Source organism: Pelmatolapia mariae, linkage group LG18, assembly GCF_036321145.2.
Source record: "Pelmatolapia mariae isolate MD_Pm_ZW linkage group LG18, Pm_UMD_F_2, whole genome shotgun sequence".
Classification (NCBI taxonomy): Eukaryota; Metazoa; Chordata; class Actinopteri; order Cichliformes; family Cichlidae; genus Pelmatolapia; species Pelmatolapia mariae.
The window spans coordinates 3,703,734-3,718,781 of record NC_086243.1 but is presented as its reverse complement, the minus strand read 5'-3'; the positions used below and the strand labels follow the sequence as shown (position 1 = coordinate 3,718,781).

At 37.9% G+C, this 15,048-nt stretch overlaps 1 protein-coding gene across 4 annotated transcripts in view; it reads left to right on the top strand.

Moving 5' to 3' along the window:
• The window catches only part of map4l (microtubule associated protein 4 like), a 128,119-nt gene that overhangs the window by 23,806 nt on the left and 89,265 nt on the right, over positions 1-15,048 (top strand). For all 4 annotated transcript variants that reach the window (XM_063461916.1, XM_063461918.1, XM_063461917.1 and 1 more), the window contains exon 2: positions 967-1,166. In XM_063461916.1, the coding sequence (XP_063317986.1) occupies positions 977-1,166 (190 nt within the window). In that variant the 5' untranslated portion in view covers positions 967-976. The remainder of the gene's footprint in view (positions 1-966; positions 1,167-15,048) is intronic.

Genomic DNA, 15,048 nt, shown 5'->3' with positions numbered 1-15,048 from the left:
GTGAAAGAGCAGATTATTTACGGATGAGAAGCAAAAAAGAGTCGCCAGGTGCTAAAAAATAAACCTTAGACTCACACGTTAGAACAGGCTTTTCCCCGCAGCACGCCGTGTAATAAATACTCACAAAGAAAACGGCGGCCGTTACAACTTATGTCTAAAAATGTATCGCTTCATGCATCGGTTAAAACACTCGACTCCAGGTACACGACGCCCAGCTGGAAACACTTCACGCAAGTCGAACTGCCCGAGATTCACAGCATTTACAGAAAATGTTGAATCTTTGTGATTTATATCGTTATCGGGACGATAGATGTCTTATATCGGGATATGAGATTTTGGTCATATCGCACAGCCCTAATTCCCAGTTCCAGATGCACTGAAGCATCCCCACAGCATAATACTCCCACTACCATGTTTCACTGTGGGGACGGTGATCTTCCTTCATTCTTCGCACATAAGCAACATATCTGTGCTTATAGTTTCATCTCATCATCAGTAATTCTTTTTTTTTTTTCAACTCTGAACTGATTTCTTTTGTTTTTGGCATGATGCTTTCTCAAGTAACAGTTCAGGCCCTTTGTGAAGCTTTTATATTGTGAGTAAAGATGCTCCTCAGTTTTGACTAGATTTTTCAAGCTTTGAGCATTTGAAAGGTGCTTAAAAAGAAGTAAATGGTTCAATAAAAAGGTCTGTTTTCAAGTTGCTTACTAATATTTACCCAGGTAACTTTTTCTGAAATATTCCTGCTACTTTCTGTAGACAGAAATAATTTACGTTTTCTAAAAAATAAATCATATGTTGAAAATCCCTTGCTCTGTTAAAAAAAAGAACTTGGGAGAATTTTTCCTAAAAACTGCCTGATAAAGTTTATAAGTGTAGTGAGCAACATGGGCGCCTGACCAAAGGTGAAGAAAAATATCATTAAGCAAAAATTAATATAAGTAATTTTGTCCCTTTTCTCTCCAGTAACGGGACTATGGACCTGAGCCTGCGAGATGCTCTGGGTGGGGGTGGCGGTGGCGTCCAAGGTGGGGCCCCTGGTGATGCCCTTCTGAAGAGAGACTTTGTGGCTTCACTGGAGAAAGAGAGCTACGATGACAAAGTTGGGGAGACGGTCTCCAAGAGTGACTACCGACCCTTACTGGATGGAAAGGACACCAAGAGTGGTAAGTTGCTACAAGCATTTAAACATAGACATAGTGATTTTCTTCATGTGATCTTCTGGCTGAATGGGTTGGTTGGTAACCCATTAGATATTTAGATATTTTGGCATCACTAGGGTTCAATTTAAGTTGTCTGCCTCGCACTGGCGTCCAGTTCACTCTGAAAAACTGAAAAACACAACCTGTATTTACCAGTTGGTTCTGTAGAATGAACCATCAGTTGATGTGTGCTGGCACTGAGATCAGCTGGGATTGCAACTAAGCTTGACTTCATGGCCTGCTTGAAATAACATTAGGCTTGCAGCGCTTTTAAACTGAGTTACATCTTATCAATCTGATGGTAAGTGATAGCTTAATAATGAAGCTGTGCCGTCTGTGTATGGCTGTTATTGTAGTGCACCATATCTTAAAGTTATTTTAAAGTCTACCATATATCTATATGATAATATATGTAATTTAATAGAAACAGAAAGGCAACATTATGGTACAGGACTCGGTGATTGGATTGGAGACTGTATGCTGCTTAGTTTTTTTGTCATGTTAGAAACCTGATCACTTGAAGAACCTCTGGCACTCAGCTTGGATCCAACACTTACTATAATTCAGTTTGACACCATCCTTTTTTAGACAGTCCGTCTCTGGGTCAAAGTTCATTTTCAGACTGTACCTCTTAAAGAAACACAGAAGAAATAGTTAGTTATAGAAATAGAAGAAATAATTTCCCAGGCTGCGTTGTATCCTTTGTGACTGCTAACATGTTATTAACTTGACACCTTTTGAAGATGATGGGTGAAAGAGTCACCTCAGATTTGTCCGAAGCTGTAGGAAAACATTAGTTAGTGTGGAGGCGGCTGGATCTCAGGGAAGTAATGTAGCACAGATAAAGTTCTGTTAACTGTGGTGAGATTCATAATACTGGTGGCCAAGAGATCCAGCAATTAAAGAGAGAGGGAGGGATGGAAATTGCAATATTTTTTCCCTGAAAATGGAAACAAAGAGAGATTGCTGTGCGTAAGGAATTGAGTGTAAAGAGAAACTATCAGACAAAATGTGCTGAAAAAGTAAAGCAACTTGAAGCTGACTTGGCCTCAAAATGATAATTTGTCACGCAAGCCTGTGATTCAAATGAAAATACCACCAATGACATGACCATGTTAATCTTCCATAGATGTTGAGTTGATCAAAACTGTGTTATGAAAATGGTGGAGTACAACTGTCCTGTTAGTTTGGTAATGTTTCCTGGCTTGCGGTACTATAATATGGAGAACTGAAGACATATCACTAGATGTTAAGAACGACTGGTGGACAGGGGAGGAGATTTCGATTGTTTTTTGTCAGCACAATGTGTCTGAAACTGCTTGGTTACTGACTTTTAATAAATAAATAAATCTGAGATGCTTGTAAAAATGTGTATACAGTAACTGTTGCCTGAATATTTTTCTGTGATTCATTCCCTACATCATGGTAAATAAATATGGTAGCAGTAGATATTATATAGTGGTTTTAAAGTATACAAACATTGTCTATGAGGGCACAGTGGAGAGATAAGCTTTGAGACAGCTTGCCTTCCTTCCATAATTGAACCATAGAGAAATGAAAGAAGGAAATGTTAGAGCATCAAGGTTAAGAGCAAAGTAAAATGGATAGCTAACTACAGGGTGTGAGGAAGAGAATACTGAAGGAAGGACAGCAAAGAAGTCATCCAGTCTGCAGAGTTAAATAGAGAAGACACAATAGCTTCATAGACACACAGAGACATGCATTATTATAGCCTTGAGAGAGGGATTTATCTAAATTTCAAGGTGGCTGATTTGTGCTAACAAGGGACTACAGCAGTATTTCAGTTCTGTTGAGTCTACATGTAGAGTCTATAGTCGCTGTGTGGGCCTGTACCAGTATCCAGGGTCCCTTTACAAGGTAGTTTTTTTTCCAGTTTCAACTGGCAAATGCTGGGTATAAAAAGCAGAGCACTGCTAAAGCAAAGCTAACCATAACCACAGATTGTTGGGTGATGTTTGTATGTTTTACATACACCTGTGACATTTATTTATCTGTGGTATCACCGAGCACAGCATGTAGACCTACTGATAACTGTTCTGTACTCAGATTTGTTAAACTGTCAAATGGAAACAATGGTTATGGATATGTAGTGATACATTAGATGATAGAGGTGGCCTCCTCAGGTCACATATTTGGCACTAGTTAGGAGGTCTCCTACAGCTGCTGCTCCCTCGTTCCTCTTTTTAAAAAGAATGATGGAGAGGCTTTTCATAGAATTCGAGTTTATAGCTATTTGGTTAATGCTACCATGGGACCAAGCTAAAGAGGTACTTGGAAACCAAACATCCATTAAGAGAGAAACTTAGCCTTCTTTAGACAAATGATTGGTATGAACCAGATCCAGCCAGATGGTTGGATAGTAGGAAGTAGCTATTTGCAAATAAATAAACAAAAAGAAATAAAGAATTAAGAATTTAATGCTGGGCCCCCAAATGGGCAATCAGAAATATGACCAAAACCAAAAAAAAAGAAGAAACATTACCAAAACAAGAATTAACAATGTCACATAATATTGCACAGATATGAATTAAAAAAATGCCAGTGTATGTCCTTATTTTACATAATCACTTATTTCAGATTAATTGTTTATAGATTTAGGGAATAATGAATCTAGTAACGAACCTCATCCCCTATTCAGAATTGTATGCTGGCTGAAAAAAGAATAACAATAACAATAACATTTCTCTAAATAATTCATTGTTAGTTATCTTTTGCATGATAATGAAGATACTTCAGCATCATCATTAAGTTTTTTAAGGCTCACATATACTCACAGATTTTTCTTTAATTCAGAATGGTTTAAGTTCATATAAAACAGGGACAGCTCATGTTCCTCAGATTATACTCTACGTATCCAGGCTATCAGGGATCTTCCTGGGACTGTGTGTCGCTTTAAAGATCGCTTTAAAGTGTAAATGACACTTTGGACGACCTTGTCTAGACTGAAACTGGCTGTAGGACTGTCTGTCTTTTCTCTCAGGCTTGTTCTCTGCATTTTTTCATAGTTTCATTTTTATTTCACTTTCTCTTTCTCTCAGTTTTTGTTCCATCCCTCTTTTTTGTCTCTCTCCCTTCCTGTCATTGTCATGCTTTGTCGGTCTGGAGACAGTGCTGCCTTAGCATCATTGCCTTCACACACACACACACACACACACACACACACACACACACACACACACATGCTCACACAAAGCCATAATTAGCACCCACCTTGAGGCACAGCCTGATCCATCGAGTTGAAAGTGAACCTGTCTGGCTTTTAGTGTTTTACTTGCAATAATCCAGAGCTTTAAGGAGCCAAAATAATGCATACACCATAATCTATGGCACTAGTACGGCATGTTGGGAACTAAAGGACATATACTCGATCTTCCCCTTGCTCATACTCCCACACCCAACCCAGTACTGTATCTCTCTTTAACAGAGTCAAGTGATGTCTTTTCACAGACATCTATACAGTCTGACCTTTGCAGCCAGAGGAGTTGTCCTCTGTTGGGTATGAGAAACAATGAAGTCTACCTCTAACAGGAGTTAACCCTGATGATATCAACATGGTTTGATGATTTATAAGCAGTTTATTATGTTAACATTTTAGTTTGCCTTGCACAATCAGTAGTCTGATACAAAACTCTTACTCTGACCCCCACAAACCAAGCCTAGTCAAGTGCTACAGGCAAACAGAATTATGACTGTCAGAATGAATGCTGCAAGAGTTGTGAAAAAGCTACATTTAATGTATGTTTTAATGAATGTTAGGCCTGTAAATGGTAAGTAGAGTTGATCTCAAAAATGAAAAATATGCATATGTTTAATGCAGTTTTTCCAGGCATAATTAGTGCACTACTAATATTTTAGCTTTTTTGGTATTTGCTTAATTCATAGGCTGGATGAAAGTATAGTTGACTTCATTTTTGTGAATAAAAAGTTCTCTGCATGTTTCGTTTGTCATTGTGCAAAAAGATATGAAGGCAAAATTTTGCAGAAGTCACTGGAACATAAAATCTGTATTCAAATTAGAGATGGTTGACCAGAAAAGGTCTTAAAACTGTGATGAGTTGAGATGGAATTGCCCATGCATGAGATTCAATTTTTGCAATTCATTTCAATTGAAATGCAATTCAAACATTAGCTTCAAGGCATTATATATTGCAATGTAAAGTAACAGAGAGCAACCCCACCAATCAAAGGACCCCTTATGAGCAAGCACTTGGCAACAGTGTGAAGGAAAAACTCCCTTTGAACAGGAAGTAACCTTCGGCAGAACCAAGCTAAGGGAAGGGCAGCTATCTGCCGTGACTGTTGGGGGAGGGGAGGGAGACACAACGAGAACATCTAAGCATTGGTGACTATACGCAGTAGGCCTGTAGGTCATATGAGTGTTCCTGTCCAAGAGAGAGGATCATACTGTGTCTGAGAGCAGATGTTTTACCACAGGGGTTTCTCTGATGTTGTCATATCACAACTCCTCAAATGCATCAGACACACAAGTGAGACCTGAAATGTCCATTCGAGGCCGACTTTTTTCCATGCCTAATTGACTTGGAAAGAAAATGCAATCTAAATGCAAAAGTTGCACCCAAGTTAAAATAAGTTATTCATATCTTGATTTGCTGTTCGATGTTCCAAACTTCATTAATGACAAACCTGTCAGTAAACTGTTCAATTTGAGTTGCTCAGTCCAGTTGTTAGACTTTATTATACACTGCTGTCTTCTTTTATAGAGTAAAAAGTAATCGAAATTGTATAAAAATATTAGCAGTGCAATTTTCAGATATATAATAGTTTAAATTAGAGGTGGGTGTTATAAACGGTATACGGTAGAAACGATATGAATTTGGCCAATGGTAGAGATTTTGACTATACCGCTCTACCGCGATAGCGCATGTTGGTGGTGTCATCAAGCTGCGCCTGTTTTGGTTTAAAGTATCGCAGCGGCTGCAAGCAATATCATCTGCAAATTATGCCGGACAACAGTAATAGCGAAGAGATGAAACACGTTTTGGAATATGATGAAAGCCAAAAACTGCGCTTCCTCCACTTCCGTACCATTGATTCATTAATGTTGAATTCTCTCGCAGCTGCTCTATTCCCATGTTGTTGCAGTATATTAATGACTAACCTCGTATTGTGGATGGATTATCTCAGTTGTTCTCCTGACTGAAGTTTGGTCCGTTTACAGCATCCTGCCATGCGATTGCATTTGTCCCTAACCATCAGGAACCCTCCCGTTAACTTGTATCGAGTGGAAAAAAATTAGCGTTCATCCTCCAGCTTCACTGTGTTTATGTTATGCTAACATAGCTGTGTCGCTAGCGATCACGTAGCACATCATTATATACCAGCTAGCCCAACTTCAGTAACCCTACAAACGTCACTGCTGTGTATTTTCTGTCTTCATTTGTGTTGGAAGTGATAGCAGAGCTGTACGTTTGAATTTTTCAGTCAATACATGCTATATCATGTTTAGGTGGAAACTAGCGAGCTAACTTCCTGTTAACTTCTAACTCCATTAAATTTAATAAATTCTGTTTTCATGGATTCCTGGATGTTAAACGTAATTGTTACACCTGGTAAAGCAGCAACTCTGATCATGTTATTAAAGATGAAAGAATTTAGACAGTTTTTAACTCTCAGTGATGCCGCAGTGTTCGTTTGACTTTGGGACCTGAAGCGGACGGAGTTTTGGACCCAGATTACTCTGCGAGGCTCCTGACTACGGTAGCCATAATCCTCCAACAATCCATCAAGCGGTGCGGCTTCATAGCTTACCAAAGTCGTACTAAAACATTTTTGACAGATTTTTGAGCGCCGTGTACCACATAAAATCAGTTCGAGGTCAGTAAGCACAACCAGAATTCATACATTAGGCGTGCTGTTGATTTTTGAGAAAATTAAAGGATTTTAAGTGTGCCTTATAGTACAAAAATACGTTATACAGAAGAAAAGAATATATTGCGATATATATCATTACCGCACATGCTTCAAATTATACCGCAATATGGATTTTAGGCCATATCACCCAGCCCTAGTTTCAATAGTAAAACAATTTAATAGAAAACACAATTAATCTTGTATTTAGAGTAGTAGTTCTCTGGAATTACAATTCAAAGACTACTTTCTTAAAGCAACTCGGTAACATAATTCATAAAGGGCATTGAAAGCTGTACTCTTTGACCTGTTCATTAAGAATAATTTTTACAACTGAAAAAAAAACATCTGTCTGCACTGATTACAGTGACTTCGGTTGTTTTTTGGTTGATCAGACTAAAAACCTACATGGCAAAAAATCTGATTCTGGATCGTCAGTAGTAGCCAGGCCAGTCAGTAATTTGAGTGGTATACCAGAAAATACATTGCATTACATTTCCAAAAAGTAGAAGATTTCAAAGTTAGGAGTTTTTCTCCAGGAGGATTTATATCAGGACTTCTTCCAGTTTGGAGGAGCGCTTATTTGATAGGAGAACAATCTGTCAAATGGACAAAAATGAACTCTAACAGCTGCCTTAATGTTATACAGGATAAAATGCTGTTTTAACATGGCCAACATTAAGAGAATAACATAACTTGACTGCAGTTCAAATACATTCTATATTAAGAGGAACTTGGCGAGTCATTTTTACATAATGACTTGTTAGACTGGCACATTGACATCTCTAGGTGGATGGTGAAGGCACGTCAGACACAATATCAATCAATGTCTCAGACAAGGGAGTTTCTCTTCAGCTTCTGTTTTCTCTGCTTTTTTAACTGCATTGTTTTTTCCATGTCCTTCAATTTCTGTTATTCAGTAGTAGCAGGCGTTTACTCTTCCTTTGCTGTGCTCTTAATGTGGAAGTTGTAATGTCTGAGGCCTCAGCTGGGATGAAGGCCTTTAATACACCTTTTTGTAATATGAGCTGAATATGAAGCCAGGTGCTCATGTGTCCTCAATGTCACTGAGGACAGCATGTTTTAGTTCTGCCTCGTTTTTCATCCTGACACCTCATTTTACACAAACAGCACCTACTTTACTGCTTTAGAGTGGACTGAACACGAGTGGCCTTATCTCACTTTACACATAGCAGCGGAAAGATCAAGACCAGTACAATCAGAATTCTAATTTAAGAAAGAAAAGCAGAGTATTAAGTGTAGTTCAAACAAATAAATATCATATATAATAAATAATTAAATAAATAATTATTATATTGAATTAATATAATAATAATTATTAAATTAAATTATTTAATTAATGATGCCTTAACACCAATTTCTTGTCATCTCCTCTCAACCAGGCACATGATAATTTACCAGTGCATAGTCATGACCCAGTGTGGAGTACTCTCAGCATTTGTTAAATCCAGATTTATACATATATATACTCTTTCAAGTCTAAGGTTTGACACATCAGGAGTTATACAGTAATAAGAAGTCATTTGGACCTTCTGCAACATGCGCACTGTAAGCTAAAGTAGCTTTGCATGATTCATGGTTCAAAATAATCCTTACTTCATGTTCTGACCTACAGTAGCATCCTCTCCACTGTGCTGCAACATAAGCCCACTGTAAGTACAAAATACTTTCACAGTGATTAGACTAAAAGTCATACAGAAACATCCTCGCTTGAGGATCAATAAGCTATTGAATCATGGGGTACACTTAGTTTACACACCGCTTCTACATTTTGTTCAGTAAATAAAAACATGATGTAATATATCATGTGTTGTTTGTCTGATGTTGCATTTAAAGTAAGGTGGTTTTTTAAATTAAAACCTGTATATTCTTTTTACCATGACTGTTTTTATGCAGCAATAACAAGAGATTAAAAACACTTTATTATGTATCTTTTAGGCCTGATCTTGTCACAGTTATTGTACTAATTGTGTATGTTTCATCGTGTGTAAGCACAAATATCTAAAACCACTTTATAGAAAAACATTACAAACTCTGAGTAATGAGCTGCCAATGTCTTCTCTGTAATTTTTTAGTGTTTTTTTCTGTGGAAGTAACATTTCTTTGTAGTGTTGCTTTTTTTTTTTTATTTCTTTGGTAGTTAAACGTCTTTACACTGAATAAAAGGGGAACAATTTGGAGGGTTTTTATTGAAATGATTTATTAGGAAGTAATTTTAGTGTTCTGGCCCAATTTGGGATTAAACTGGACTGAATATGTATAGTGACTTTAACAGCAGAGTGAAGTTTACCTTACTGTGGGCTCTTGGTGTAACACAATGGATAGGAAGCTACTGCAGTCAACTCATGTTTTTATCAAGCTGGGATGTGGCTGTGTTTGTTGAGGCATACTAACACACCCCTGCAGGAGTATGCTTTTACTGTATGTGTGGTCTCACAGTACAGGGGAGGGAGAGAGGAGTGACCTTCTTGGAATATTGCGTGTGTTTGTGTGTGCCCATGTAAAAAGAAAACACCCAGTGAGAATGTGCGTTTGCATTTGAGGCGTTTTGCATTCCTGAGTGCATGCATTTGTATGTGTATGTGTGTTGTGCTACGGGACCTTGAGGTCATATGCGACTGCAGTACAGTGGAGGAGCAAAGGCAGCAGTGAGGTCATCGCACACACCTTGGCTGTCACTGTCAATAATAGGGATGTGTGTGTGCTGAGTTCAGCTTATCTGTTGAAGTGAATATGACATAAGCGAAGCTTTTACAGCACTTCTGGAAATGGCTGATTGACTGACAGCTGAGCAGATGTGACATCCTAAAGCCACCAAGACAGGCAGAGCAGTTTTTAAACTCAGATGGCTTTTACTGCAAACTTTGAGCTCTGTTAATAATAATAATAGTAATAATATTAAGAATTATTTTAAAAAAAATATGAATAAAAGAGAAAAAGTCAAAGTAGAATTTGTTTATTACAACTTGGCTCTAAATTAAAATAATTAAATTGTACTCTACAAGGTATTGGGGGCATAGTGAGATCTATAGCAATATATACGCTTTATTTATCACCAAAACTTTGGTGACTATTAATCAACCAAAACATGAATAACAAGCAAACTTAATAATAGAAATAAAATAGCTCAGAAAGGTAAAACAAAATTCAAAATAAAGAGCTTAATTAGACAAAAAAAGTGAAAAACATAAGATATTGAAAAAAGTTTCTGTATCTCTCCTTGTGGCAGCAGTAACTTCACAAGAAAGACTTTGGCTATATGTACCTGTGGCAGGGGAGTGGTCTCTGTCTCTGCTGCAATGGAGGGGTGATACGGTAAGCTCACGGGACTATGCGCACTAAGTTCGGCATTGATGCCAAACTTGGTGCGGACACCCGATCGACATAGCCCACTGCAGCAAAGAGCTCCTGCGCTCAAATGATCCTCCAGCCTCAGCCTCCCGGGGTAGCTTAGATTACAGGCACGCGCCACCGCACCTGTCATCGCACCGTGAGCTTACCGTACCACCTCTCCACCACAACAGATCCAAAGACCACACCCCTGCCACAGTACCGAAAAAAAGATTGCACTTTAATTTTCACTAGTATTGACTAAAGTGGTGAATGTCACCACATTTGGGTAAAGAAGGCTAAAAGATCATTTTTCCATCTACTTTTGGCTTGTAAAGAAGTCAGTGAGAGGGGGCATCCCTATGGGCAGAAATCTGTGCCATCAGAAACTGAATTTGAATAAGTTAAATTTGAATTTGAATTGCTCGGATTGAATCTGAATTGTAACTTGAATAAATGCTTTTAAAAACTGAATATGAATTAGCCTAATTTGAAATTAAATTTATTGGTTTGAAAATGATCATCACTAAATTGAAATAGAATTTTATATTTTGAAAATGAATTCATTCGCTTTGAAACTGTATTTTATCCTTTAAAATTTAGTTCTCAAATAATTTCAGATTCACTTCTCACCATTCAGTTTCAGTTCTACAATTCAATTTCAGTTCCAAAATTCAGTTTTTTGGGACTTACATCCAGTTCCCGTTCAAGAGTAATCGAGCGCAGATTAATAGAACTACGTTTTACTAGCGGACCGAAAGTGTTACTGACGGGATTCTACAGCATCTTGAGCTGAATTAAGACTTAAGACAGAAGTCATTCGTCATGTCGAATGACCAGCGGATAAACTCTCAGGTTGGTAATAAATGTATTACATGTATAAGAACAAGCGTCATGTTAACAAATGATAGCCGTACAGTAACTTTTATGCTTATTGTAGCTGTTAGCTAAAAACGCCAATTTAGCATAGTTTGCCCTGGATTCAGCTTTGACAAACAAATATGATCGACTGTTTCCAGTAGAATTCCAAAGTTGTCATCCTGTCAGAGCCCTGTATGTTTGCAGAGACCCCTACAGTAGGGAAACATGCAAAACAGTGTCCAAATCTTTGTATTTTAGCTTTATTTATGTCTTACACAGCATCCCAACTCTTTAGCTAACTTAATAACTTTAGCTAAAGTGAATAGTTAGTCTAATTCATTAGTGTAGCATTACTGGATCACCTCTGTTTGAAGTGTAGGGGTCTATATTCCAGAAACACGCTTTGCCGATCCAGTCAACTGTTCGTAACACTTCCTACGCTGGAATAGACGTCAGCGCGAACTCTCGCATGTCTGCCATTACCTGCCCGAAACCGGAAGTGACGTCATTTTCGCGGAAATGCAGTTTTTTACCTTCAGGGCCTTATAAGCCTATACTGGTGTTTTTAAAAGTTATGTTTGACTTTATGACTTTCTGTGTCATTTCTGGGATGCTTAGAACTCAAATTGCACTGCTGGATATAGTTTATTTTGATGCATATGCTTTTTGTTTTTGCAAATTTGCATTATAATATTTATTTTCGTTTTTCCTGCAGTATATAAAAATTGGTGTATTTCAAAAATAAAACTATGAAGACACTCAAAATAAATTTCCTGTGGTGGGAAACTATTTTGTGCAACTTTTTTGTATTTTCAGTTTTGAGGAATAAGCCTCTTAAATTTCTCTAACCAGAAATATATGTTAAAAAAACAAAAACGATTTTCAATGTTTTTGTAGTTTATTGCACTTTTTTGCAATTTATGTAATTACTATGCACTTAATGCATACATATTATTACAATTTGGGCTATAATGGTTGTACTGATGTATAGCTCCCAAAAATGGCACTACAGTATGTAAAAATATAATATAAGCTCTGGCGGACTTGGTTCTATGGTAGGTCTTAAAGGGTTAAAATAAGATACCATTAACACTTTGAGTGCAGTTAAAGTTAACAGTGAATATAAATTCTACAAATAAATTTACTGTATAGTATTACCCCCCTCCACCATTAACAAATGGTTCAGCCCATAGCAGGACCGGCTTTTTTCTTGTTTTCAGCAGCAAGCCATGCCTATGATTGTGCCAGAGCACATTTTGAACAACACCGCCCCATGTTGTGTAGCTTTCTGGATTTTATACTTATTGGGCTACATATTTATTTATTATACAGGCTATACAGTACATAGACTCAAAATTCACGCTGCAAAAACCCACAGAGCTCAGCAGCCCTCGCAACAAATTCTGGATTAGTGATGTTCGATTCGTGAACGAATCGTTCAATACTCGAGAATCACTTTACTGACTCGTGAATCATGATTCACAAGCGCAACTGACTCACTGACTCATCCCTGTTGCTGTTAGCAAACTAATTCCATTAGTAGAAATATATCTAGCTTATAATTAAAATTGTGGCGAAAAAAACAACAGCCAGTTTATTAACAAAAACATTCCTGCTCTGAACTGGAAGAAAAAACCCTGAGTAGAAGCTCACATCAAGACAGTAGCTCCTCGGTTCACAGTAGCATCGCTCAGCTAGCATGCTAACAGCACATTTGAGGTACTCACCCCCTCCCTTGCTGTGCTGAATCATAGCATAAGCGAATCACTCAGGACTCACTAACCCCCTTCCTCCTGGCTCACAGCTCAAACGAGTTGAACGAATCACTGAATCACTCACCCCTCCCTTGCTGTGCTGAATCATAGCGTAAGGCGAATCACTCACTCACTCACCCCCTCCCTTCCTGTTACGAATCACTCACTGACTCACCCCCTCCCTCCTGGCTCACAGCTCCTCCTTCTTCTTCTTCTTCTTCTTCTTGGTTGGCAACCAATGTTAAGGCACTTTACCGCCCCCTGGCTCACAGCTCAGTGGACATTTAGATGAGAAAATATATATTTGACACATTTAAGGAAAATACCAATAAAATAAAAATAAAAAAATATTCCCTTTAGAATTTTTTTGTTCTTTTTTGCTCTAAAGAAAATAGTTGTTTTCTTTTACAATCATTCATCTTAGCAGTAGGATTTACATTAAAAGAGAAACAAATTAAGTTTGAGTGAAAATAAACATTTTTGCACTCTCTGGTCAACTGACTCAGTGACTCAAATGACTCAAGAAACCCGATTCACTTTGGTGAGTGACTCATTAAAACTCGATTCAGTAAAAAAAATCGAATTTACCATCACTATTCTGGATCCCTTGCTTTTAGTTAGCATTAGCAGCACATCCTGCGTCCGATGTGAAAGGACCTTTATGCTGCCCACTGTGACTCACAGCCATGGTCCCGGGTCAGCCCTGACTTTGTGTTAAACTAATCCTAAAGTAATAATGGTATTTCTAACCACTGATATACCACAACTTTATCCTTTCAACAGCTGCTGAAAGTTAGGGGACCTAGCTTCTATCGGATATTTATATAGAGATCCTCCAGCTTCAAACTGTATTACCCTTCAAGGACCTGCAGTTCAAAAAAGCGCCCCTCCGACAGCCAAACCCATCTGATCTCTGATTGGATAGTTAAATTTGTGATTGACATGACATTGACCAATCAGATGAAAGGAAGAAAAATAGGGTCAAAATTCGTACTTGTAACTTGCAGAGTTTCACATGTATTTTTTGGCTAAGTCCACACACAAATCTTTTTTACACACACACAAATTCTTTTTACACATACAAATCCTGATTTACAAGTACAAAATATTTATGACCACAATTTGAGCCCATAGATACTGTTTGTCTGTGATTTGAACCGGGGAACAAATTGTGTCAGGATCAGCCTGATATTATTTGGATCCCACTGTAACTTTACTGTATAAAGAACATCTCCAAAATGGAGTAGTTAGTCATTACAACAAGTGTTTGTGAACTAAAAATAAAAAATGTGGGATACTGTTTGTCCGTGATTTGAAGAGGCCAGCGCGTGCTTCCGACGCAGGGAAAACTAATTCTATCACAGAGACCTATCTTGGCACTTGTGCAGGTGAAGCCAAAGGGAAGATTTGCTTCATCATATTTTCTAGTCTTTGGCTTGGAAGGAGGTTGGTTTGGAAACATATTTGGCGATGCTTCATCTCCTGCTTTGCGTTTGTGTGGGAGCCCCGTCAAAAATCTGTCCATTATGCTAGCAGTGTCCAAACATTCTTTTTTTTTTTTGTGAGTGGGCCCCACACTTCGGGAACCTCTGTCTTAGCTAGTGGAGTTGGGGAGTTAAAACAACTTGTTTCAGACTGAGGTTGAACTGAGAGGCTGCACTAGGGCCCAACATGAAATAAATAAGGATTACTTTGAACCATCAATCATTCAAAGCTACTATGGCAGAGTCAAAAAACATTAAAATAAAAAATGTGTAAAAACTTTCAGGGCAATAAATGCACACATTATAATGCATTTTTTTAACTGCATCTCCAAAGTGGATATTTAGCTTGTTGTTAGATTAATAAAGCTTCAACAGCCAAACATTTTATTGTATTTATTTATTGACTAATGGACCACAAATTCTAGGTTTGATTTCTGTTCTCGCTAAGCAAATTTGAGACCACTGCCACGGCTTTAATAGGACAGTGGACTTACTCCTCCCAAAGTT